This window comes from Podarcis erhardii, assembly GCF_964252035.2.
Source record: "Podarcis erhardii genome assembly, chromosome: 14".
Lineage (NCBI taxonomy): Eukaryota > Metazoa > Chordata > Lepidosauria > Squamata > Lacertidae > Podarcis > Podarcis erhardii.
In genome coordinates this window covers 4,931,204-4,958,594 of record NC_138503.1, presented here as the reverse complement: position 1 = coordinate 4,958,594, position 27,391 = coordinate 4,931,204, and the positions used below count along the sequence as shown (strand labels likewise).

Here is a 27,391-nt window from a genome sequence, read left to right as displayed (position 1 = left end):
AAGTTAATGCTACTGTATTCCTTTGCACTGTTAACCCCATAACATTTAATAAAGCATATAATCAAGTTGGTTTACAAAACTCAAGAAATACCAACATAAAATAGTAAATTACAACATCACTAGAATAATCCAGGTTAACCATAATCTAAAATAGCAGTTGGAAGTTGCAGTGTCCAGCACGAGGCTGCTGAACTAAGAAGGGTTTTGCTCCTTGCAGGAAGATGAGTCTCTCTATGAACCTAATTCTGGTTGCCACCACTGGGCAGGCCCTGTCCCGTGCCCACCTGCCACACATTTGGAGGTGGGGGAGAGGCTCTGAGAAGGGTCTCTGAAGCAGACCATAGTTTTTGGCAAGGATTGTATGGCGGTGACGGGCGAAGTGATTCTTAAACACTGGATGCCTCCAATGCCCATTGATGCTTCCAAATTGTCTTCAAAGGTGAAAAGTACATTATAGTAATCTAGACAAGACCCATGGCAATCAACAGACTTAAGTCCATTAATTTCATTGGTTCTACACGGCGTATTACTTAGCTGGATATCACCCAAATACTTCTTTTTTTACACTTGTAAATAAGGCTTTCAAAAACAAAAAATGTTCTAAGATGTTTCATATTGCATATAATAATAATTCCTACTTTTATTGTTTTTAGATCACAGATCCTAGCCGACCAATTTCCTTAGGAGTGACATTGGGGGAGCTTAGCTTACTGGTAATGCTTACTGTTTTCTGGTAGAATTCAAGCAAATTTGGGAGGGGGGGGACCAAGAAAGCATATTTCCATGCTTTTGATTAAATAAAGAGGAAATTAGTTTGAGAATTGTAATTTACTTAGGAATGTGTACTTGTATTTAAAGGTAAATGGAAATGTTGATATAATTATTATGAGCTTTTCATATAATACAGCCTGGAAATGAGGTTGCTGTGTGATCAAAGACAAACCATGGATTTCAGCTTTATTGTATGAAAAAATGAAATATTACTAGTTGCTCAGTAGCTTCAGGGAAAAATGGAAGAGGTCAAGGCCACCTAGAAAATATTTTTCTAGATTGTTGGCTGAGAAGGAATTGTCTAGAAAATAACTTTTTCCTCAGTGCTGATGCAAATGAAAACCGCTGTCATCTGTGAAAATCATCTGTCATTTGTATTTTTTCTGGAGCAAAGAAGTAGGGTTATATGGGGGGAAATGGAGCCAAGGGAAGGAAATATTCATATGCGAAATCAGCAGAGTTTAAACTTAGAGGAAGGGGACAGTAATTGCTTCCAGTGGAAGCCCCATTCCTCATGTGGTCCTTGCTCTCGAGGGCCTCAAAACTTGTGGGTACTTATAGGACACTGCTGCTGGAAAAGGGAAGATTAGAACAACTCCTTGGCAAGCAGATTAGCTACTGCACTCTGGATTCCACCCATAGTGCTTTAGCTTTCTGTTTGTTCTCTATCCCCTGAAATTTTAGGGCTTGTTTATGTGGGAATTATTTTATTGAAAATATTTTTAAATTTTTTATACTACTTACCTGATCTTTAAAAATGGATTCTTCAAAATGCTGTTCTGTCAAAACATGGGAAAGAAGTTGGATCATACCAAATAACCTTTTTCGTCCTGAGATTATTTGGGAATTGCCTGGAATCCACTACCTGGGGTGGGTAGTATAGCGTACAAAGCGTTTGAAATAAAACAAACATAAGTTAAATTCAATTATTTCTATTTCCAGACTACTAATGAAAACTGGACTCCTTGCATTTTAAATGAGGCTGCAAAAATCATTTACAAGGTACGGTCAGAGCCTCTGATACAAAGTTTAAGAGCAGAAATTTTATTTCTTAGTAACTGGTTGTTACCAGGATTCAAAGCTATTTTTGTTACACCTGTGGTATTTTTGTCCCTACCCCCACTTGAACAGTAGAGGCTGCTCCTCTCTTGTGAGTACTGCAGTCTAACTGTGAAAATCTGCTTTTCAGCAAAACTTGGCTTCATCTGAACATTACTGAAATATACTCAGAGTCCTGTAGTGATTTCATGTTCTTTATTGCAGCTTGTAAAACAGTGATTGAATTGCCCCCCAAACCTCAGGCTTTTATGTACTGTGGTGCCCCGCAAGACGAACGCCTCGCAAGATGGAAAACCCGCTAGACGAAAGGGTTTTCCGTTTTGGAGGCGCTTCACAAAACGAATTTCCCTATGGGCTTGCTTTGCAAGACAAAAATGTCTTGCGAGTTCCTGCGGGGTTTTTTTCTTCCCCCCCTTTTTCTAAGCCACTAAGCCGTTTATCAGCTGATCCGCTAAGACGATAAGCCGCTAAAAGCCGCTAAAAGCCGCTAATAGCGCTAATCCACTAATCTGTCAATGGGCTTGCTTTGCAAGACGAAAAAACCACTAGACGAAGAGCCTCATGGAACGGATTAATTTCGTCTTGTGAGGCACCACTGTACAATATTTACACAATGAGTCCCGTCTGATTGGCTGATTCTTCTTCCCTCCTGGAGCCTGATTGGTCTTTTCCTGCAGGTCTATCAGTTGTTGCATTCTATGATCCTACCAGCCTAATAGGCTGATTAACTTCCTCCTGGAGCCTGATTGATCTCTTCCTGCAAGCCAATCAGTTGTTGTATTCTAGGATCCTACTTGCCTTTTGTTCTAGGATCCAAGCTTAGTACATAACAATTACAATTCACCATGCTTGCTGGCTTAATTAACAAATACCCTAGCAAATAGGAATTAACAAATACCCTAGCATGGAAACATTTGATACTACTTCACTGTTTCTCTCTACCTTCTTTTTGCTTTAGCTATAGAGTATTCTTCAAGTTTAGGATTTAGGATAAAGTGTGCAAAATACCTAATGAATGGCTACACCACTGAATTCACTGTAATTTCTAATGTAAAGTTTGCTTTTGGACGTTTGGACTGAATTGCACTCTTACTTTTAAAATAAGTAAGATGTTCCTATTTGGTGAAAGATTTTATATTGTACATTTTAACAGCTGATGAGATGTGTTTGTTCTTTCAGCTTCTGCGTCTTGATTCTCTCAGTGCCTACTGGAATGTGCAGAGTGAAATGTATTATCATGCTTCCAGGGAAGAAATACTGGTAAGTTAAAGTCTCTGTGTGTGTGTGGGGGGGGGGGGTTGCCACCCTTGTTGTGTTGCTGGCTGACCCAGCCTACACCCCCACTTAGAGCCTCTACCCACCCACCCGGTCCACCTCCTGCCTGTAAACCTCACCCAAAACCTTCTCATCCCTTATAGCAGGGGTGCATTTAATATTTCATTAAAAGGTTGTGTTTATTTGTGGTTTCTGTCTCTGATGTATATTTAAATCATGTATTTTATTTTGTTAGCCCCCCCTGAAGGTGGTATAGGAACTTCTGTTTAAATAAAGAAGCAAGCTCTTTTGCAGTGGTTAAGAGTTGCCCTGCAAGGGATAAAGTATTGTCTTTTTGATTGAAAACTATTGAATGCTAATTTAATATTAAATACCTTGCTGTTGAATAGACTCATTTTATTTTTTAAAGAACTATGTTTGCCCGAAACAGTATATGCCCTCCCCATTCCCTTATTGAGGTGGCTTTGGTTGCCAAAACACTCTTTTAGCTGTTAAGCAGATTAAGTTGTCAGGCTTCTTCAGTAATGTGATTACTTGAAAATGAGCTAACACATTTAATGGCCAACAGATGGTTCTTGCTAATATTTAGTACGTTATTGTTACATATGTTGTGATTTTCATATTTTATGTTGCCATAAATATTAAATAGCAACTAATTATGATGTGGCTGAAGTTTCAAAATTATTTATTATCATTTGAAGCAGCTTTTTATTATTATTTGCATTTTCAAAAACAGGAACCGAGAGCATATTTAACCCCCTCCCCCCTTTCCTCCCTCTGTCCCGCTTACAACTTCATACCAAATACAGCACGTATACATACACCATATGACTTCCCTTCCACCCTTTTCCTAGTTCCTTTGCTTTTCTACTACTCTGCATAATCCACGTCTTTTTAATCCTCCAATTTGTTATCTATTAAAAACTCGTGTCTATTTCAACTCTGCTGGATTGTTTACACAAGACCTGCTAAGCTATGTATTCGTTTCTACAGGTTCTTAAAATATTCAGTAAACATTGTCCATTCCTCCTTGTATTCCTTATCTTCATTTTCTCTTATCCGGTTTGTCATACCAGTCAGTTCAGCATATTTGAACATTTTATACTGCCATTCTTCCTTAGTGGGTACTAGACTTGTTCTCCACCTTTGTGTCAATAAGGTTCTAGCTGTGGCAGTGGCATATAGTAGTAAGCTCTTTTGGTTTTTTGGGGACCGCCGTTGTTACAATCCCCAAGAGTTTTTTTAAGTATCTTTTTAAATTCGTCATATATAGTTTCCCAATATGCCTTAATGATTTTACAGGACCACTACATGTGAATAAAAGATCCCTCAATTTCATTACACTTTCAACATGCAGCTTTTTCCTTTTTTAGACATTTTCGTCAATCTGGTGGGTGTTAAATACCATCTGTGGGCCATTTTCATAATATTTTCTTTTATCATGCCATAAAATTCAAATTTATTTTCCACAGCTTTCCCCATAATTCATAATCAATATTGTGACCCACATCTTGTGCCCACTCAGTCATGCTTGATTTCACAAATTCCTCTTTAGTTTCCCCCACATTTGAAGCTGCTTTATACTGACTTGGATTACCTGCTACAGTCTACTCTCCAAAACCATAAGCAGAGGCTTTCCTAGCCTTGTAACCCTATGACTGATGCCATGAATTTAGCCTGGGATTTTGTGCATGGGAAGCATGTGCTCTACCACAGAACTTCAGCCCTTATTTACTTTTATCCAGATTTATATTCTGCATTCTATAAATTTCCCCCTTACATTTGTATCCTGCCTTTCTTCTGTCAAGGAACTGAAGGTGATTTACTTGAAATTCCTAGGCAGACAGCTATCCAGGTATTGCCTAGACGCAGACCTCCTTAGCTTCAGCAAAGTGTCTACCTCATGTGTCTTTAGACCATATCCCACCCCAAGTCTTGGCATTTGTGGCTGTGTTGCCTTTCTGGAACTGTCAGGCATACATTTAGCCTTTCTACATGCTTCCCAGAAGAAGAAGAAAACATTTGATTTGCATTCTTTTTCTAGTTAGCGTTAATTGATTGTTCCAGGTGTGCATTGCTTATGGTTGCCATCTTTGTGAGACTGCCATGGAAGTGGCATTCTTTGCTCAGAGCACTAAACTGCTCCGGTGTTGTGTGTGTGTGTGCGTGTGTGTGTGTGCGCGCGCGCTTTGTATGCAGCTGTTTCCAGATTCAGTACCTGGATTCTCCAGTTTAAGGATCTAGAATCTAGATCTCCTCAAGCATGGTTAGGAAAGATTAATGCCTGAGATCTGAGAGAGCAGTAAGTTGGACCTATGGTGTATAAGTCCACATACAGTGGTACCTCGCAAGACAAAATTAATTCGTTCTGCGAGTTTTTTCGTCTTGCGAAGCACGGACTTTGGAAAAGCTTCAAAAATCACCAAAGTCTTCAAAAACCTCAAAAAAGGCTACCACACCACGAAGTCAAGTCGCAACTGTACCCCCTGAATGCACGGTTTTAAGAAAAAGGAAACAAACTTGCAAGACAAAGGAAACAAACTTGCAAGACGTTTTCGTCTTGCGAAGCAAGCCCATAGGGAAATTTGTCTTGCGAAGCAACTCAAAAAACGAAAAACTCTTTCGTCTTGCGAGTTTTTCGTCTTACGAGGCATTCGTCTTGCGAGGTACCACTGTACTTACTTTTAATATGCTGAGTTGGATATTCAAACTGCTGGCCTGTAGAAGTTTCATTTTTGTCTAACACAATAGAAAGGAACTATTTCAATGAAGTGATTCCATCTATAATCTAGATAGGGAGCTTCCTCTTGGTCAGCACAAGACCCAACTGTAGTCTAGGGCATTGTGCCTAATAGCTTAAAATAATGTAGTCACTTACACTGGAAGAGGATTTAATTTTCCTGATAACAGATATGCTTTGTGGTATAGACTTAATAGCGTGTATGGACTTCCGGAGGCGGCGCGAAACGGCGATGGCGGTCCTCTTCACTGTCTGAAGAGGGGCTCCGCAGGAAAGGGTCGTTCGCTGCGGCATAGCGACGACCCGTTAGGAAAAACCACGGGCAGAGGGAGCCCGTGGCCGTGGGACTCGGCGGGCGCCAGGAACTCCCCCAGAAGTGTGGAAGGGACCCCGTAAGGGGCTCCGGAGCGCGAAAGGGGGAGCGGCGCTGTGAGTTCATCGCTCTTTCTGCGGGAGGCGAAGCCGCGCAGCTGCTGCTGATGAGCGCCGACCTTTCTTCCTGTGAACATCAATTTGGCAAGTAACATACCCGTGAGTAAAGTGAACTACAATTTGGACCTAAAATATCTTTTTTTCGGCTTTGAAACCGGGTGACGAGTAAAAGGAAGTCCGTCTCCCGATACTGCTTACAAGATCAAAGCAAAGGCACAGAGGAGCGCTGAGGCGCTTAATGGGAGCTTTGTAAAGTGGAACTATTGTGCATTTACAGAATTTGCAGTCTTCTTATTTAAAAGACCAAGAGAGACTTTATTTCTGCTTATGGGACTTGTATTTGGGACTTTGTTTCAAGAACGCAAGTCGTCGGGCTGTCAGTGCGTAACTGAGCTGTCAAACTGCGGACTATAGTAACAAGATTTTAAGCTGCTACATATATTGAGACTTTAAATGTTTAAAACATTGTTGCAATTACCAATCTGGCTCCTAGCGGCTTTAGTTTAAAAAGTAGAGGACTCTGCGAACCTTCCTTATTGTCTTGGAATTACAAATTAAAAAAGAGATTATAGAAACTTTAAATGGCGGAAAAATCCTCTCCTTCCCTGAAACTTTAAGATACTCCCCCTAGAGGATTGTGGAGTTACAGAGGCCTGGGAAACATACTTTGTTTGGAATTTCTGTGGTTTAATTGTTTGTACTCTGGACTTGCTTTCTCATGGAATAAAGGATAATTTGACCTTGAACAAGAGGCAGGTGTGGAATGAGTGGCACAGGGAAAACAAGAGCAGCCAAAGCTAAAGAAAGAGAAAAAGAGAAAGAAAAAGAAAGGAAGCCTGTGCAACTTGTCCAAACAACTTTAGCTCATCATCGCAGATCATCTGTTCCAACCGTCCTGACAGCACAGGAGGTGGAGGCTGAACAGCCTGCTGAAGAGGACATGGCAACAGGAGGATCTGACACAGTTTTGAAACAAATTTTAGAACAATTAGCAATTTTAAATCAAAAAGTGGACAATCAATCACTAAAAATAGACCAAGCAACAACTACTATTGGTGCATTATCTGAAAAGGTCTCTCAGAATACACAGGCAATTGAGAATCTACAAGGAGCTACAGCTGAAAACCATAAATTAGCTGTGGAAGCCTATCAAAAAGCGGAGCAAGCAAGCAAAAAAGTTGATGAGATTAAAGGTGAAATCAAGCCTCTGCAAAGACAGGTAGGGGAACAACAGGCCTACCTGTCGATGGTGGAATTGAGAAACAAGGAGAATAACCTTAGGTTGAGAGCTGTTCCAGAATTGGAGGAAGGTAATTTGGAGGGATTTTTGACACTTTTATTCTCCAAATTTTGGGGAATAGAAGAGGATAAAGACTTTAAAATTGTGACTGCATTTAGACTGGGCAGATCGGTGAAGAAAGACAAGTCCAGAGACTGTTTGGTCATTTTGAGATCAAGAGAAGAAAGAGACAAGATACTAGGCCTACATTTCAAAAAATCTCTAGAGATAGAAGGTAAAAAGGCTGAAATTTACAGAGACATACCCAAATTGTTATTGGATCTTAGAGCCTCATACTTAGAACTGGCAAAGCTGTTGAGAAACAACACAATCCCTTATAGGTGGGAGTTCCCGCAAGGACTATCATTCAGCTATAAAGGAAGGAAAATAAGAATCAGAACACCAGAGGACCAGCAGAAGTTTCTTTACGACAACGGGGAAGACCTCCAGAAAGGAGCAGTTGCGTCTTGGCCACCCCCACCACCAGAAACCACACAGCCTGGAGCTGGACCATCACTGCCACCGCCGGGAACGGGGGACCTAGACACCCCATTGTAAGGCCTATAAATTGATTCAGGATGTCTCTGCAACTTCTTAGTTGGAATATAAATGGCAGAAATTCTCCAGAAAAAAGAAGGAAAGTATTTCATATATTGAAGAAAGAACAATTGGACATTATTTGCCTGCAAGAAACACATGTGACAAGGCTTCATCGGAAAGTGCTAATTAATAAAAGGTTAGGCCAAGAATTTATTTCTTCGGACAGAGTTAAGAAAAGAGGAGTAGTGATCTATGCAAAGGAGAGCCTGTCACCGAAATTTCTATTTAAAGATGAACAAGGCAGAATTTTGGCTATCGAAATTTATACACATGGAGAAAAATTTTTGATATTAGGAATCTATGCACCAAATGATGGAAAATCGGAATTTTTTAAGAAGCTGCATGAGACTTTACTGGACTATCTAGACTATAACAACATCATTATGTTGGGAGATATGAATGGGGTTGTCTCTGTAAATATGGATAAGTCGCAGAGTGTAAATATAACAAAAGAAGGCAGACTACCTAAAACTTTTTTTGAAATGACAGACAATATGGATTTGATTGACATATGGAGAGTCAAGAACCCCCTAGGAAAAGAAGGAACTTTCTTTTCTGAAGCTCATCAGTCATGGACACGAATCGACCAAATATGGATAACTAAAGGACTGGCACCTAAAACTAGAAAAGTGGAAATCTGCCCAAAAACTTGCTCCGACCATAATGCTTTGAAAATGGAATTGAGACTAAACATAACCGGATCCTTCCGATGGAAAATGAATGACACTTTATTCAGAGATCAGGAAATTGTGAAGAAGGCCCAAAAAACTTTAAAAGATTACTTTGAGATAAACTTAAACACTACGGTGGAAAAAAGAACAATCTGGGACGCAAGTAAAGCGGTGATGAGAGGGTTTCTAATACAACAAAACACTGTAAAGAAAAGACTCTGGAATGAAAAGAAGCAGAAGATACTGGAGAGAATAAGTGAGGGTGAAAGGAAATTAAGATCCAGGCCCAAGTCTAAGGAAGTGCTGAGAGAAGTGAAATTTTTCCAGGCCCAATACATGAAACTGATAAACCAAGAAGTGGAGTGGAAAATTAAACAAATGAGACAAAGATCTTTCGAGTCAGCAAACAAGTGTGGGAAACTGCTAGCATGGCAGTTGAAAAAAAGACAAAAACTAAATACAGTTACAAATCTAGAGATTGAAGGAAGAATGGTTCAGAAGCCTGAAGAAATTAGGAAATGTTTCCAGAGATATTTCAAAGATCTGTATGCACAAGGGCCGCAGAAAGAATCTGAGATAGATCAATTTATCAAAACTAACGGATTACAAAAAATTTCCCAGGAAATGAGAACAACCCTGAATGTTAAAGTTTCACAGCAGGAAATCGAGAGTGCCATACAGAACCTCCAATTAGGCAAATCTCCAGGCCCTGATGGACTTACCTCCAAATATTATAAGGTTTTGAAGGACTATTTGATACAACCCTTGATGGAGGTATGTAACCAGATCATGGAGGGTAAGAAGGCACCAGAAACGTGGAAAGAAGCTTTCATCACATTGATTCCTAAAACAGAAACTGAAAAGACTCAACTTAAGAACTACCGTCCCATCTCACTCCTAAATGTGGATTACAAAATTTTTGCAGATATTTTGGCAAATAGATTTAAAAAAGTACTGAACGAAGTGATTCACAAAGATCAAGCAGGCTTTCTCCCGGGTAGGCATTTGTTTGACAATACGAGAAACATTATTGACATTTTGGAACTCTTACAAACAAATATTAATACTAGAGCGGTGCTAATTTTTATTGATGCGGAGAAAGCCTTTGACAATATTTCTTGGATGTTCATGAAGAAAAATTTGGAAGGGATGGAAGTGGGACGGGGGTTTGAAAATGGTATAGAAGCAATATATTCAGATCAAAAAGCTAAATTGATAGTAAACAATGTGGTGACGGAGGAATTCAATATTGAAAAAGGGACACGACAAGGGTGCCCTCTATCCCCATTATTGTTTATCTCGGTCCTGGAGGTGCTTTTGAATATGATTAGAAGGGACCGGTCAGTTCGGGGCATTGAGGTTGGAGTGAAACAATATAAACTGAAAGCATTTGCAGATGATTTGGTATTAACATTACAGGAGCCAGTTTCTAGCACAAAAAGAGTTTTGGATTTAATTTCTGATTATGGTCGGGTGGCGGGATTTAAGTTGAACAAGCAAAAGACTAAGGTCTTAGCAAAGAACCTAACGTCTACAGAAGCAGATGAGTTTTTGAAAGAGACAGGATTAAATGTGGTTAAAAAGGTAAAATACCTAGGGGTGTACTTGACTTCTAAAAACTTGAATTTGTTTAAGGACAACTATGAGAAATGCTGGTCAGAAATCAAAAGGGATTTGGAAACTTGGACAAGACTAAAACTTTCCTTGTTAGGCCGAATAGCAGCTATAAAGATGAATGTTTTGCCGAAAATGTTATTCTTGTTTCAGACCCTGCAGATTGTGGACAAAGTGGTATGTTTTGGAAAGTGGCAGAAGGATATCTCTAAGTTCGTTTGGCAGGGCAAAAAGCCCCGAATTAAGTTTAAAATACTAACAGATGCGAAAGAAAGGGGGGGATTTGCCCTGCCAGACTTGAGGTTATATTACGAATCTACAGCCTTCTGCTGGATGAAAGATTGGTTTTTGTTAGAGAACACTGATGTCCTAGATCTGGAAGGGTTTGATAACGCTTTTGGGTGGCATGCGTATTTGTGGTACGACAAGGTTAAAGTTCATAAAATGTTCAAAAATCATATTGTTAGAAGAGCAATTTTTATGGTCTGGACAAAATATAAAGACTTATTGGAGAGCAAAACACCAAGGTGGCTTTCACCGGCAGAGGCCAAGGCACGTAAGAGACTTAACATGGAGGCCTACTGGCCAAAATATTGGGAATTAATTGAAAAAGATGGTGACAATTGGAAGCTGCAGAGTTTTGAAAATGTAAAAAGCAAGGTGCGAGACTGGTTGCATTATGCTCAAATTCGGGAAATTTTCAAAACAGATAAAAAGGTTGGGTTTCAGGTGGAAAAATCGAAATTAGAGACAGAATTGTTAGAACCTAAAGACAAATTACTTTCAAGAATGTATAACTTGCTGCTTAAATGGAATACACAGGATGAGACAGTCAAATCCGCCATGATAAAGTGGGCACAGGATATTGGACATAACATTATGTTTGAGGACTGGGAAAGGCTATGGACCACCGGATTGAAATTCACGGCATGTAGTGCCCTGAAAGAAAATATTATGAAAATGATATACCGGTGGTACATGACCCCAGTCAAGCTTGCTAAGATATATCACCTGTCTGATAATAAATGCTGGAAGTGTAAAGAGGCGGAAGGGACGTTCTTTCATCTCTGGTGGACATGTCCGAAAGTGAAGGCCTTTTGGGAAATGATCTATAATGAGTTAAAAAAGGTATTTAGATATACCTTGCCTAAGAAACCGGAGGCCTTCCTTCTGGGCATTGTAGACCAGAATGTGTTAAAGAAGGATAGAACTTTTTTTATGTATGCTACAACAGCAGCAAGAATTCTCATCGCAAAGTGTTGGAAGACACAAGATTTACCCACACTGGAGGAATGGCAGACGCAGTTGATGGACTATATGGAACTGGCGGAAATGACTGGCAGAATCCGAGACTTGGGAGAAGAAAAAATGGAAGAGGACTGGAAAAAATTTAAGGACTATTTACAAAAATACTATAAGCTGTATGAATGTTAAGAAAATGCACTTTTTAGGAAATATTAGCCCCAGCAATGGTAATTAGGTGAAATGAAAACTAAGGCACAAGAAAAGAGAGGTGAAATTAAGAAAAATCTTTATTGCATTATGTTTTAATCACAATATATAAGATTATGGTTACAATAACTTTGACTTTGGTAACATGAAATTGAAAGATACAATAAGTAATGAATTGAAAGACACAATAATGAACTGAAAGATACAATAAGTAATGAAATAAGATAATAAATAGCTGAAGACTTTGTATCATGAATATTGGGTTACAAATATATTGAAATGGGTAATATGACAAAATGAAAGATACAATAAGTGATGAAATAAGATAACAAAATGCTGAAGTTGGTATTATAAATAATGCAGATTCGGGAAGATGTGGGGAAGTCCAAAAGATTCTGTAAAAGAAAATATGATTTATGAAACTTTTGTATTTTATTCTTTGTTCTTTTTTATTCTGTAAAACTAATAAAAATATTTAAAAAAAAAATAGACTTAATAGCGTGTATGAAGAAATGGCAAGTTTCTTCTTCAGCATGAGTAATGCAGTGGGACAATAGCTATCTGATAGATAATCAGTCCTAGCAAATAGAATTTGAGAAGAATAAAAACCAACAGCACAAAATAATGATCATCAATACCTAGTAAGGAAAAGCAGAACTACTCATTTTGATTCTGTGATCAGGAACAGTTAGTGCATTCACAGTTACCATTAACCAAATGGCATAAAGTCTGGCTCCAAATCCTTAATACAGGTTGTAGAAACATAAATCTTTGGAACATAAATATTTGACAAATATGTTAAGTAATGAGTTTGCAGAGATGGTGCATATGAATAACAGTTGCATATGTACAGCTTTTGCTTCATTTTGAATGTTTTTGCCATATGGCTCTGGTCATGAGATCCTACTATCTAAACAGGAAGTTGGGGATTCAATGATAAGAACACGTTATCTAACAGTGAACAGAACCAGTTACAGTTTATAATTTAGATTCATGATTGTTTGCAATTCCTTAATTAAAAAACGTCTGTATATAAACTCTAGTGTGTCTCAGTAACAAGAGTATCAGTCTGTTTTAGGAAACTGGTTTTTGAATCGCTAATATCCTCATTCCAAAGAGTGTTAACGACACAGTTATGAGACAAGAGCAAAATCACAACACAAATAGCATGATGGAAACAACCTCTTTCCTTTATTGCATTATTTTATTTATTCCTTTCTTTTATTGCATTATTTTATAAGTAACAGGGAAGTGAGAACATTCATAAATTCATGGCTACCTTTTCCTGGTTGAAATACTAATTTGACTTAATTTTGTGTTTCTCTTTCACATCTGCAGATTTATTTCTTGGGACTGCAGTAATCTACCAGCTTTGCAATATATTTTCTTATTGAGGAAGGAAAATAGGGAAAATCTCGTGTCATTTAGCTTGAGTTCTCATACTTCAGTTCTTAATGTGCTTACTTGCGAGTTAAATCCTCATATTTATTTCTGTTGTGTTGTGTCAAATGAAACATTTGTTTTCCTCTGTTTCACACACCTTGATTCCCATGCAACTTGTTTCCCACATCCTCCTCCAATGTTTTCCTTTGTGGTTGTCTACTTTAGATGGTCAGCCTACATATTTTACATACAGCTTTTCAAAGCAGTACGTGAAAAATTTAGACCAAATAGGTATGGTTACATGCAAGTTCTGTTCACTGGGATTACTTTGAAAAACACTGGAATACTATTTTAGATAGCCTTCAGTACAAGAGATACAATCTATGAAAGTGTAATACTGTTTTGGAAAAAAAGCTGTGGAAGAGTTTCTGTAAATATATTTATTATATGCAAGCTATACGTATGAATTGGAACTCAGAAGTCATGAGACAATTAGGTCAGAATTGAGCTTCACCAAAGCGATCCCACCCCCCAGTTCGGCATTCAAAACTAACCAGGCAGCAGGCGTGTTTTGCAACAAGGGGTGGTCCAGTTGTGAACAATTTCAGAAGTCTAGTTGCTGTCTCTGGTACCTGAGACTCTGGATTACAATTGCTGCTGTCCTCCCTAAAAAGCTCTGGGAAACGGGTGTGTGTGCGTGCGCCAGAGGGAGCTTTGCACCATGTGCTGGATATGCTTAAGACAGCCTTCCTCCAGTGAGCCCCAATGGGGCGCCAGGACGAGTACAACATACAGACCCCCTTGGTCTGCTTGGGTCTCCTTGGCACTGAGGAGAAGGGACAGAAGTGGGGTGGCATGGTAGGCTTGTTGGGTATCTTGTGCAGAAGGGAGACTCATTTGGAACTGCGCAGGGGAAGGTGACGTCTCCGGGTCCATGCAAGATGCCTTTGCGGAAAGGAACACTGCAGCAGCCTGGCTGAAAGTTACACCAAAGGTGGGGAAATAGTAGTGGGTGGGGGACCTTTCACTTCCTTGTGAGGGGCACACTGAAATAAAGAGGAATATAGTGTGCCCATCATGAGTTTGCAGTTATGGCACATCCTTTCAGAAACTGAGCACCTGGTAGTCCTGGGGAGAAGGCAGGCATTAGTTCTCGATGGCTGTGGTGGTGGTGGGGGAGATGTTAAACGAAAAGCCTGAGTGTATCGGCTCCACAGCCTGTGGTAAGCTTGCAGCCCAAAAATAAATAAAAAGTGTTGCTGATTTTTAAAAAATGCAATTAGACATTCTGTGTTGGCGACCACAACCCAAGTTCCAGGAGTCATGTGGTGAATAGCTTTTCCATCCCAGTTTCTAACTGTGCCCCAGTTTGAATATGCATGTTTCAGATGTTTAAAGGTTTATTTTTGTCATTTACAGGAGCAGTTGAAAAGGGGAGTCCCTTCACCTTGCCAAGAGCCTCCAGATGATCAGTATAGTAAGTATGAAGGACAGAATTTGGGTTTGTGGCTACACAATTCTTGCCTCTGCTGGTAGTGAGGGGCCATAACTCTTTACTTCAGTAGTTACTTTTTACAGTATATTGTATAGTGCAACACTGCTTTTAACTTATTTTCATAGTATTATGCTAATTCTGATTTAAGGACTTGTTTCTCCCCCCCCCTCATTAAAGTATTTAAACCAGTATCAGCATCTGCAAAGCTGTATATTAACCCTCATGCAGAACTTGAACTACAAACTCCTAAGATTGTTGGGAGCATGGAAGTCCAGAGCATTTCAGTTGAACTGACCAAGCCACAGGTAAGATGGCTTGCAACTTTATGATCTTCTTTTAGTTTTGTGCCATTAACTTCAGTCACCTGTGTAGGGCTTGCTCTTAGTTACTTGCTCATGTTGTTACTTCGCAAACCATACTGGAAGAATGTGTATGAGGACAAATACCTTATAAATACATTATAAAACTACATGTTTAACTAGTGAAATGTGATAGAGCCTGTTTTCTTGAGCATTTTTAGAGTAAGGAACATGTATTTCTCCCAGTCTGGTGAAAGACAGGGGTGGAAAACCTGTTTGGTCTGATGGGCCATATCATTTTCTCCCCACACCCTGCAGGCCAACTTTTACAGGTGGGTTGTTACATGTCAATCAGCATCATGACCGACATAACTGACAGTTGATCCATGAAGCGTGTGTGTCTAGGTCCTGCTTCTTCAGCATTTTCCTATAGAGAATGTGTTGGGGAAGCAGCACTCAGCAGGTTAGAACTCTTTCCCCAATCTGCTGACACTGCCCAGTAACACCAGCTGTTTGATAGGTGGGTGTGGCATGACGTAAATGACCTCCCAGTCCAGATTTTACCCTCCAGCGAGACAGGATTGGCCCACAGGGCAGAGGTTCACATCCCTGGTGTAAGGAATGTATTTCTCTCAATAGAGGTTTGCTGTACAGTGGTACCTTATGTTACATACGCTTCAGGTTACAGACTCCGCTAACCCAGAAATAGTACCTCGGGTTAAGAACTTTGCATCAGGATGAGAACAGAAATCACGCGGCGGCAGTGCGGCAGCAGCGCGGCGGCAGCAGGAGGCCCCATTACCTAAACTGGTGCTTCAGGTTAAGAACAGTTTCAGGTTAAGAACGGACCTCTGAAACTAATTAAGTACGTAACCAGAGGTTCCACTGTATTGTGATCAGCATTAATTTGCCTTAAGTTCTGAAGAAAGCTTCATGTTTTTAGTACAGTGGAACCTCATGTTATGTACCGTCCTCCTTACGAATGCTTCGGGTTACGAGCTCTGCTAACCCGGAAGTAGATGCTCCCGGTTGCGAACTCTGCCCCGGGATGCGAGCGGAAGTCACGCACCGGCAGCGCGGCAGCAGCAGGAGGCGCCATTAGCAAAATAACGGTTTTGGGTTACAAACAGACCTCCGGAGCGAATTAAGTTTGTGACTGGAGGTACCATTGTATATGGTTTGAATTGAGTCTGTTAAGAAAGATCTGTTGGCTAAAAATTAGGACTTCTGTATTCTGACACAACACACCTCTGTGCCAGGGACAACTACTGAGTGATGGCTATTCCTTTCTTTATAAGAAAAGGATACTTGTATGTCCAATACAGTTATTTAAACTAAATAGACCTTTGTCATGTCTCTAGTATGGCAATCTTTAGTCTCATAGCTGAATGCTTTAAATACTGTGATTTCCTGGTGATAAGATACCATGTCCCCCTTCATTTGTTTAGTACCTTAGTATGATTGACCTTCTGGAGTCCATAGATTATATGGTTCGAAATTTCCCATACAGAAAGTACAGACCAGAGGTACCACTGCATAAGAATGCCAAACAGTGGTAAGTTGTAGACCTTTCTGTATTTGTTGTTCTTGCTTTTTAATCTTCTTACATGCTTATGGCAAGATAGCTAATTATTCTCATAACTCAGGACAGCTAACAGCATTCCTAAAGTGTTCTTCACATGGATGGTCAAACAGAACTCCTGTATGTGCTGTAAGTGTCCACCACCATGCATACACGGTGATCTGTGAGAAAGTAGGATGTGTTCATAAGAAATATCAGGTCTCTCTTGGTCTTTTCCCATTTTTTCTAAAGCAAGCTTTAAGAAATTGAAATCCTTCTCTACTGCTACTACCCCTTTTGTTATCTTGCCCTGTTTTTGAGGCTGTTGGTTGGCTTATATTATTGAAACAAATTGACACATAGGTAGCAACTGTTTTATAAGAATATTAAACAGTTTTGTGCTTAAGTTGGAAACTAGAGTGATTTCCCACCCTCTAGCCCCATGTTCTTCAATCTTGAGTCAATGGATGTTTTTGTACTGCAACTCTCATCATCCCTGACATGACTAAGCTCGTCAACTCTAAATGCCCCCCTATGCAGTATAGCCCATATCCTGTACGTGTCAAATGTCAGTTGTAGTCTGTTCTTACGGGGGGAATTCTTATTTTTCCTGTGAGGAGTTGTGGCTTCTTCCCAGTTTGCAAAGCCCATGACTGGACTCTTAAGCAGCCAACTCTCAAACATTTTGAGTATGTACAATGGATGTATCTTCTCAGATTTTTGGAAATTAAATGGCGAACAAAAAAGTTTGTATTTCATGGCATCTTTGGAAATAATGCAACCTGAACTGGGCTGTCATTTGTTTCACACACCACTCCAGGTTTCCCTCCAAGCTCTCTTTGCTTCAGTAGCCCACTTTAAAGAAAAGTAATTTACTTGCTGCTCCTGTGAAACCTCTGAAACTTGAGATCCCTTGCCCCATCTATTGCATTCTTCTGCCAGTCTCTGTTCTGTAGTATTATTCCAGGTTGCAACAATTTCTCGTCATTTGTATTGAAAATATAATTGGGGTTTTTTTTTTTTGCAGGTGGAAATATGCAGGAAATAGCATCCTTGAAGTCCATATCAGACGATACAGCTGCATGTGGTCGTGGAGTAACATAAGGCATCATCGGCAGCTTCTGAAAAGTTACAAAAATGTTTATAAAAGCAAACTGACACAAACCAAAGTATCAGAAGAAACACAGAGACAGTTGCAGGTATTTGATGTGATTCTAGAGTGTGTGGTGTTGTAAATGCAATGCATTGCTATAAACTGGGGAAGGGGTGACACCTCCACAAATACAAAAACTTCTCAATTTCTTTCTACTCTGGCAATTTTTTAATCCATATGTAATATTACCTTGTGAAATCATTTTGTAGATATATTTTCTAATACGGACTTCAGCAATAAGAGCTGACTTACTTTGTTGGAATGAAACTGAGAGTTTACTTATAGTAGGTGCTAAGCAACATTGGATACTATTAGCAGGATATAAATACATAGCATGTTATCATGTTATGGTGGCAATATGATGTCACACCTTGACCAGCGTGATCAGCAGAGTATTCACAGCTTTAGCAGAGTAGTAGTCCAGCAGAGCATCAGTGTCTTCTTGCCCTCCAGTTGTCAGCCTTTCCAGAGTTGACGGTTAAAAATCTCCTTGTCCACACAGTTCAGTGTAAAGTTTTTATTGTCTTAAAACACAAAACACGTCCAACACACTAACTACATAAATGTAAGAGATGCAAGTGCATCATGAAGTGTTCTACTAAGTACAGTTCTCTGGTTTAGATGTAGAGATCCAAATATCCAGAGAGATTCAACTCAGTTCTATCCATAGTTCTTCTAGTAATAGTAATGGTATTGCAAGAGGAATAATAAGTTTGGACCTAAAACACTGCTGACCGCAGCACTGACTTTATACCTATCAATGCATGTACACACATTCCTTAGAGAAAGGGAGGGTGGATGATCCCCCATCCAGTGGCCCCCAACCTTGAACTGTTTGTAACAACGCACTGCAGCTGGTATGCCAACCCTGAACAGAATTCAGACACGGGGAAAGGGCAGCTTGAGATGCAGACCAAGCAGTTAGTGCAATTTCACCCTTATCCCCAAATTACACCAACATAGCAGAAGAGGCTAAGGCTGTATGCCAGTGGAGGGGATTTTTTTCTGCTTGGCAGAAAATGGGCCAAATTTGACAAGCGGGTGGGGTTGCCCACCTGTCAATCATCTGACATCATTATGACACACGGCAACTTTGTGTGTTTAGGGCCCAGTTTCTGGAACTTCAGAATGCTGTTTTTTGAACCTCCAAAAAACAAAAGTTCAAGAAGCAGCACAGGACTGTTTTCAAAAGAGAGACCGACCACTCCCCCAATCTAGAGCAAGGCATGCCGTCACCACCCATCAGCTGATAGGGTTGTGCACCTTTCTTCAGCAAAGAAACAATTGGGAGCTCACTTTAAGCTCCTGATTGTTCATTTGAAGCCACAGTGGTATCTGCACCACACCTGATGTCCCACGATGTCAGGTGTGTGGCCATTGTTTGGGGGAAATCTCCTCACGGGCCAAATTATGACCCTTGGTGGGCTAGGTTTTGCCCATGGGCTGAAGGTTCCCTGTCCTTGCTCTTCTTCATATTGTTGAGTGCATCGACATAACTAATGAGGATGAGTACCATGCACAGCTTTGTGAAATGACTGCAAAGCAAGTTTGCTGTGAAGCAAAAGAGAGAAAAAAGTGGCTTAATTGAATTAATTAAATGAGACTTGTCATCCAGGTAACATCCTTTGAAGGCATTGGATGGCACATGACTGGTCCTAATACACACTGATTGATGAGATTTGCTGAAATAACTGCTAACTGCCCTGTTAAAATGTTACATTAAAGTTGTTTTTATGCATTTGTTCCACAGGATTTAGAAAAAGCTCTAGATGTGTTCAATATTGTTTTAGCAAGACAGCAAGCACAAACTGAGGTAAGCTCTACTTTATCTTTTTTCATTGCATCGTAGTTATTAAGAAATGACTACGATGAATGTAGGCAGCTCTCCACTTGCGTCCGATCTGTCTGCCTGTCAGTTGTTAGGCGGGGAGGCAGAGCAGCCTCAAGAAAGGCCTGCTGCACCTCTGGATCGTGAGGAGACCTTCCCTGTCCTCTCTGGGGAGGGTCCCCTTGCAAGCTGCGAAGACTCTCCAGGGTGCTCCCCACTTACCCAATTTTTATCTTTACCAGATTTTTTTTTAAATAAACCTGTTCCATTATGCTTTCTGGCTAAAGTGGTGTAACACTTTAGGGAACATCTAGGGAAAGGCTGAAATTGGCTCCCATCAACACAACTAGGATTCTATAGTAAGATGTTCACCTTTGTTCTTCTTGCAGACTCCTATTACATAGTGCCTATTTATTAGTAAAACATCTCCATTCTATCCTTTGCCAAAAATTGTCTTCTGGAAGTGAGAGGAAGGCCACTTAAACATGCAATGCTTAAAAAATAAAAACTAGTCTGCCGTTCAACACTCATTTTTCAGTTTTTCCTTAGGAGTGATCTCTTGTGCATCCTTTGCTTATTGGCGGTTGCAATGCCACAGTGTATCTAATTTTTTTTTCATGCATTTTTTAAACTTTCTGATTTATAGGTTATAAGGTCAGGACAAAGGCTGTTGAGAAAGAAATCAACTGATGGAGAGAAGAAAGGTGGTGGATGGTTTAGTGGATTGTGGGGGAAGAAGGAATCTAAGAAAAAAGATGAAGAAGAACTTTCAGTTCCTGAAAGTAGGTTTGCATCTACAAGTAACTGGGGCACTAGATACTTAGCTTATGTGGATTGCCTGCATTGCACAAATTTTCATATTATTGGCTATAGTGGCTCCTATATTTTCCTTAAATTTGTGGCATCATTTCAGTGATAAAATAATATCAGAGTTCATCAGTAAAAATGGAACAAGAGACACCCACACTTCATGTCTATTTGTAAAGCAAATCAGGGTTTCTATTCAATAAAATCTCACTAGAAGTTTTAGTGGAATCTTTTCTTCAAATACTGTAAGTGATGTGAAAATATTGTAAAAATAAGCAAGCACTTGAAATGAGTAGCTAATGACAATATCTCAAACCTTTTGTTCAGCTATTGATGATCTCATGACACAAGAAGAGAAGGCGAAGCTTTTCACTGCCATCGGCTATAGTGACAGTTCTCACAATCTATCTTTACCCAAGAAGGTATTTGTACCTTTTAATAAATGTAGGAATATTGTGTGTGTGTGTGTGTGGCAGTTGTTTTTCTCCAAATTATTATTTTCTTCTAAGGGCTTTTTTATTTTTTACATTGGATGAAAATGGATCCAAGAGAAATTGTTGGGTCAAATTAGTCATATTGATTTGTTTGCTGTTGGTGGGTTCTTGTTGTTTCATTGGGCTGTGTATAAAGGAGAGTCATACTGGTGTGAAGGCCTCCTCTTCTATTTGTCCCCATGTCAGTCTCCCCACCTCTTCTTCCCCAACCTTATACTGTATACCATACTAATATCTCACATCAAATGTAATTGATCTGTAGAAAAGACTCTGAAACTTGAAAAAGAGACAATTTACTTTTGTAAATCAAGAAAATCTTTAATAACAATTATTTTTTAAAAATGAATGCAAGAGAGGCTGAGCACTCCTAAGGTTAATAGATAAATTTATTGAACCATCATTAACTTTTAAAGTAGTTTGAAGCCTGGGTGCTTTGTTACTGGCAAATGGTGCAGGGCCACTGAATGGAAAGTAGACTAATGGTTCCCAAGGTCCCTCTCAACTCTATCTAGTCCACCCCCTTTCTCAGTGAAACTGCAGCATCCTAGACAGATGGCCTTTCATTTGGCCTTTGTTTAAATACCTCCAGTGAAGGAGAGCTCATTACTTCCTGAAGTATTCTGTTACACTGTCAAAGAGTTCATACTCTCAGCAAATTTTTCCTAATGCTTTACTCAAATCTGCTTCCCTGCAATCGGTTTTAGTCCTTGCCTCCTGGAGCAACATGTTCTGCCTAACTGCTCTGAAGGTATTTCAAGACCACAATCATGTCTTCTCCTTTCTATGCTAAGTATGCCTACCTCCTTCAGCCTGTTTTCATAAGACTTTCCAGACGCCTCACCATTCTGGTCACAACCCATACATAGTTAGGCAAAGGCTAGGCCAGATGCTAGAGGCCTAGGCTTAAGCTAAATGTTCTGGGAGAATAATGTAATGGATATTGGTTTCTAAAATGGAGTATTCACCAATGATAATTTGTTAGTCCTATGCTGATATTTTGAGACATGTGCTTGGTGAAAGACTGGAGTCTTCCCACCTTGCAATTTGGTTCATCCCTGACCTAAACTACACATGCATTAGAAGAGTTAGCGCAGTTTGCCATCAATAAAGTCTTGCTGCATCTTGGAACTTAGCCATTGGAGAAAACTTTGGAGTAATTAATATTTTTCAAGAATCCTTTAAATACTAGTTTTGTCTTAGCATTATACTTTGCTGTATATATGTTTATTAAGTAGACATTGATGAGTACAGTGGGCAATGAAATGTATGGCTAACCTTCTTTACTGCTTATATCTTCTGTTTAGTATGTTGCCCATGTGGTATCCCTGAAACTCTTAAGCACTTCCTTTACAATTAAAGAAGACAGAAATGTTCCAGACACTCTTAAAATCCAGATAATTGATTTAAGCACTAAAATATCACAGAGACCAGGAGCACAAGCCCTTAAGTAAGTTTCTGTTGTGGTAGTGGTACGTGGTTGATGGCACATAGTAAAAACTAATTCAGTCCTTTGGTTGTAAATTGTTTTAACTGATTTTAGTATTGCATTTTTACATTGCTGTAACCCGACCTTGAACCTTGTGGTGAAGGATGATTAGAAATTAAATTAAATTAAATTATCTGTTTCATGTTTCTTTTTTTAAACTAGTGATTTTTTTTGGACAGTTCTTATTAGAGACATGAAACTTTTCACGTCTAGTATCTGCCATTAAATGAGTGGTGTGAGGGGTGCTGAAACCCATTTATAACTTGTTAGGATATATCAGGATGACACTATGATGAAACCTAAAAATGGATTCTGTCTCAGATTATATCTATTCTTTTCAAAGCAGAGACAGACATATGTGCCATAAATTTTGATTCACAGTTAAGTGCATAGGCTTGCTATCCCTCCTGCTTCAAGTGGGCTGTGCATTATTTCTTTACCTTTTAAAAGGGTTAGATATGTATATGCTCCTCGTTATGTGTATTCTCCTCATTCTATTTTAAAAAAACAAAAGGAAACAGGACAACCTCTTAAGTTATTTGGGGCAGTGGTGTGCAGGCTCATTGACATCACAAATTTCAGCCAATTAGTGGTGTGCACAGCTGGCTGTAACTGTTAAGCAAAATTAGTTTCTTTTGAGCTCAGCCCAGAAGAGCAATTCTATGTCTAAATAAGGCATGGTGGACTAACTGAAAGCGAATCATTCATATTCTGTTCATCTATACATACCGTTACCTTATTCCTTAAACTGATGCTACTTACAGACACACACATTCAGAAAAGTGGTGCTCTGCCAAATTCTTTTCCGATTTTGTTCTGCCTTACACCTGATTTGGTATGGCCAAGTCTAGTCCCTGTAATATTGATTAATATTTAACTGCATGTGTAAGTTCTGCATTCAGATTGTCAACTTTTAACTTGCAGGGTAGAAGCAAAGCTTGAACACTGGTATGTAACTGGTCTGAGACAGCAGAACATTGTTCCTTCACTCGTGGCTTCCATTGGGGACACACGATCATCTCTGCTTAAAATAGAATTTGAGAATAATCCAGAAGACAGTACTGCAGATCAGAGATTTTTTGTTGAATCACAGCCTGTGGAAATTATATATGATGCAGTGAGTATTGTTCAGTAATGATTAACAGTGTTTCTTTCTCTTGAAGTCCTGTATTTTTTATTCATGGATTTGCAATTCCATTACGAAAACTGCATAAACAAAATTTTCTGTTGCAGAAAACAATAAACGCAATGGTGGAATTCTTCCAGACAAGCAAGGGCATGGACCTTGAACGCTTAACAACGGCCACTCTTTCCAAGCTAGAAGAAATTAAAGAGAGGACTGCCACAGGTATCTTTCCAGAAACATGTGTTCGCTTGATTACATAGAGGGATTACAGAAGACTGACCAAATGACCTTTTGAATGCTGTTTAACATCTATTTGTTTTAAAGCCTGCACCATTTTCTACACTGCACACTCAAGATTTTTAAAAATATCCTCATTTTGTTTTGTGTTTTAGGGCTTGCACATATTATTGAAACTCGCAAAGTCCTTGACTTGAGGATTAATCTGAAACCTTCTTATCTTCTGATACCACAGACAGGTTTCCACCATGAAAAATCCAACCTTCTTATTCTGGACTTTGGTACTTTTCAGGTATATAATCCTTAGGTTTCTAAAGATCAAAGCTTAAAAGATCTCTTCATTTAAATAGTTTAGAAATGGAGGAGTGGGTGTTGTTAGTGAATGACCTACGTGACCTGAGTCTGGGGGTTTGTGCTCTGTGCCCCTTCCTTTAGAGTTCTATCATTTTTGGTGAACTCTGATAATTGACTAACCCTGAAGACTATTTCACTGGTCATTTGTAGTATTTTAAGTTAATGAACCTATATATTTTTAAAAATCCTTCCATAAATCAGTCTGCTGATTAATCTTGCTGCTATGAAAGATGAATCTGTGAAAATGAGGTGTCTAATATGTTCTAAACAATAATGAAAAGTGATTATTCAATAGTTGAACAGCATCAATCAAGGCAATCACCATACCTCAAGTACATCACTGGAAGAGATCATGGATAAAGCATATGACAAGTTTGATGTGGAAATCAAGAATGTGCAACTGCTGTTTGGCTTATCAGGTATTCAGTCTGTAAGGAAATAAAAGTTACATGTAAACAGAGTCTTGATTACTGGCTGGTGTTTGGAGCTGAAAGCAATGCTTTGAGAATCAAATCCCAAGACAAAATAATTTGTATACTGGTGTTAGGAGGAACAGGTGGCAACTGGTGCCTGTTTCTGCAGAACCTTGCAACTGGCCTGGCCAGACGTAAACACGGCTGGGCTGGATGTCTTGCAGTGGTAGCTCTGCAGCCTCCATTGTGGCTATATAAAGTGTGTCTGACAGAGCAGGTGAACAGAGATTGGCAGAGAAGCAGGAACCACAGAGCCTCATTCACAGACAAGGGAACAACCTCTGCTTTGAGGTACCTGGGTATAAATATGCAGTGGCAAGCCAGAAGGGGAAAGAAAACATTCAGGGAGATCTGGGAAGTAGGTGTGTGTGAGGAAGCCTGTAGAATGGGGAAGAAAGCAGGTGCTTGGAAGTCATTAGCTACCGTACTTGAAACTCCAGGGATGAATAGAGCAACCAAACATGCTTAGGAGTAAAGGACTTGTCATATCCTTTCTGAAGTAAGAAGTAGGTGTGGGGCTCTGGGGATTTTAAACTCAGTAAAGCACAGTTCTGTCCCGATTCCACCATGGGGGATATCTGACAATTTGTATTGTGGTATCCATTTTCTGCCTGTTGCTCTGTACCTCCAGATCCCATTTTGTACTGTGTTGATTTAGTGCTGAGACATTTCAGTTCAGCCAGAATTTGCACAGAAGTCCAAGACTGGGTGAGAGTAACCTGTTCCCATCCCTGTTGTTGCGCATAAGGGAGTCTAGGTGGGGAGGTAGAAGTGCCATGTTAAATAGAGACTTTATTTTAAAAGTGTGTGTGTGTGTGTGTATAATGCATGTATAAATAAGAATAGAATAGGTTAAAGCATCACTAAAATAACAATACATTTTAAAGTTCTGAGAAAATAAGCATCTTCAGCTGATGGTGAATGGTAGTAATCTTGACGTCAGCAGAATCTCATTAGCTTCAGTTATGCATCCCAGATTTAACTTGAGTTTGGTGCTTCTTAATAGCAACTGTGATGTTACAGTTTTAGAGAAGTAGCCATGTTAGTCTGTTGCAGTAGAAACAAAGTACTGTGGTCCCTTAAAGATTAGCAAATACTCTTTAAGGGGGTAACAAGATGGTTATGGTAGAATTGTTGAACTTTTCATAGATAGTGCATTTAGTGTATTGGGTTTTCTGCAATTGATCAGTTGCTTAAGACTAGTGCTTCTTTCTACCAGGGTTATCTCTGGATTTACATGTTTAAGAACATAACTTTTGAATTAGAAATGTATATTTTCTCTCATGCTACAGTTACTAAGACATGCAAATTATTAATTGTTCTTCAGGAGAAGATTGGAAAAAGGCTCGATTTGAACACCCCTCACCTCTGCACATATTGCATCCCATGGACATACACATACAGCTTGCCAAATCAATGGTGGAGAAGGATGCCAGAATGGCTAAGTAATGTATCACAATTTAATTGGTTGTAATTATGGATTTCATGTGTTTCTTGGAAAAATGAACTGTAGAAAGCATTTTTTTCTGAAATTCACTTGTTTGGTATTTCAGTACTTTCTTTTTCCTCTGTAGATTTCACTTTTGTATCAGTTGGTTAATAAAATTGATTGTTGGTAGTCTAGTTTTGTTACATGCCTTGTATGTAACATCAAACACTTTTAATGCCATCCTTTTAAAAATATCCTTAGGTTCAAAGTATCAGGAGAGCTTCCCCTGCTTCACTTGAGGATTTCTGATCAGAAGATCAAACGTGTCTTTGAACTCATTGATAGCATTACGCTCCCACAGAAGCCAGCTGCTTCAGCTTCGAGTGCAAAAGTAAATACACAATATTCATCATATGGGGAGAGATCAAAAACACATGCTACAGATTGAAAATGTGATTGATATGAAGACAAGTAAAAACTCTTATTCGGAATAGAGAGAGGTGCAATGTTGCGTTTTCTAAAATGAGGGCATTTTAGAAAAATGCAAACAACAAAATTAGAACCACAGCTCATTCTCTGTATCTTGCAATCTTCTTAGGTATCCACCATTCCTGCTATTGCTGATAGACAAAAAGATTTTCTTGGCACATCCCTATTGCTGGAAGGAGTAGGATCAGGTAAAAAATGAAATATGATGCTGATTGTAGCTGAATAGATCACCAACATGTAGTGATCTTATTGCCTCTTAATTTGGCTCTCTCATGCTGTTACTGACAGGATGATCCATGATGATTTAAATCATGATGAGATGCTAACAGTTTAACAGGTTAAGGGAATAATGGCAGTTTTTCCATGAATGCCGTAACTTGTGGAGTCAGGTTTACAATACGTAAATGAAAGATACATTTATCAATGTAGTAGAAAGATAGGGAAGCCTTGGTGAGCCATGCTTTGAATTTGAGCATACTCAGAATAATTAAAAGGTGATTCCTTTGACTTGGATAATGTATTAGGACTTTTAGTTAACATCCTTAAAAATATGAAACAGGTTAGAAGCAGAGAGCTCTTGGTAACAAAAATAAAAGAAGTGATCAGGTTGTTTCTGTTTACTGATATATTTGAGGCTGATCAGTCCACCATTGGGGCAATGTTTTTATGTAGTCTATTTCTACTCAGATAACTTTTTTTAAAAAAATCTCATTTGTTCCTTAGAATCTGATGATGAGTATTTTGATGCTGATGACTCTATTATATCTGGAGAAAGAACTTTCCCCAAGAGAAAGGAACTAAAGACTGAGCTTGTGACTGTTCAGGAAGAGCTCACAAATCTTCAACTGAAGTTTGAAATTAGGGAGGCAAGTGTCCCCCCCCCA

The 27,391-nt window shown here is 39.3% G+C and overlaps 1 protein-coding gene across 5 annotated transcripts in view; it reads left to right on the top strand.

The window, feature by feature from the left end:
* Positions 1–27,391, top strand: part of VPS13C (vacuolar protein sorting 13 homolog C) — a 106,753-nt gene that overhangs the window by 17,479 nt on the left and 61,883 nt on the right. For all 5 annotated transcript variants that reach the window (XM_081838582.1, XM_081838581.1, XM_081838580.1 and 2 more), the window contains 19 exons: positions 654–713; positions 1,714–1,773; positions 3,010–3,090; positions 14,696–14,753; positions 14,949–15,076; positions 16,519–16,625; positions 17,659–17,830; positions 19,535–19,597; positions 20,259–20,394; positions 20,747–20,841; positions 22,218–22,360; positions 23,324–23,516; positions 23,633–23,747; positions 23,918–24,054; positions 24,412–24,535; positions 25,917–26,034; positions 26,280–26,409; positions 26,617–26,695; positions 27,231–27,373. In XM_081838582.1, the coding sequence (XP_081694708.1) occupies positions 654–713; positions 1,714–1,773; positions 3,010–3,090; positions 14,696–14,753; positions 14,949–15,076; positions 16,519–16,625; positions 17,659–17,830; positions 19,535–19,597; positions 20,259–20,394; positions 20,747–20,841; positions 22,218–22,360; positions 23,324–23,516; positions 23,633–23,747; positions 23,918–24,054; positions 24,412–24,535; positions 25,917–26,034; positions 26,280–26,409; positions 26,617–26,695; positions 27,231–27,373 (2,142 nt within the window). The remainder of the gene's footprint in view (positions 1–653; positions 714–1,713; positions 1,774–3,009; positions 3,091–14,695; positions 14,754–14,948; positions 15,077–16,518; positions 16,626–17,658; positions 17,831–19,534; positions 19,598–20,258; positions 20,395–20,746; positions 20,842–22,217; positions 22,361–23,323; positions 23,517–23,632; positions 23,748–23,917; positions 24,055–24,411; positions 24,536–25,916; positions 26,035–26,279; positions 26,410–26,616; positions 26,696–27,230; positions 27,374–27,391) is intronic.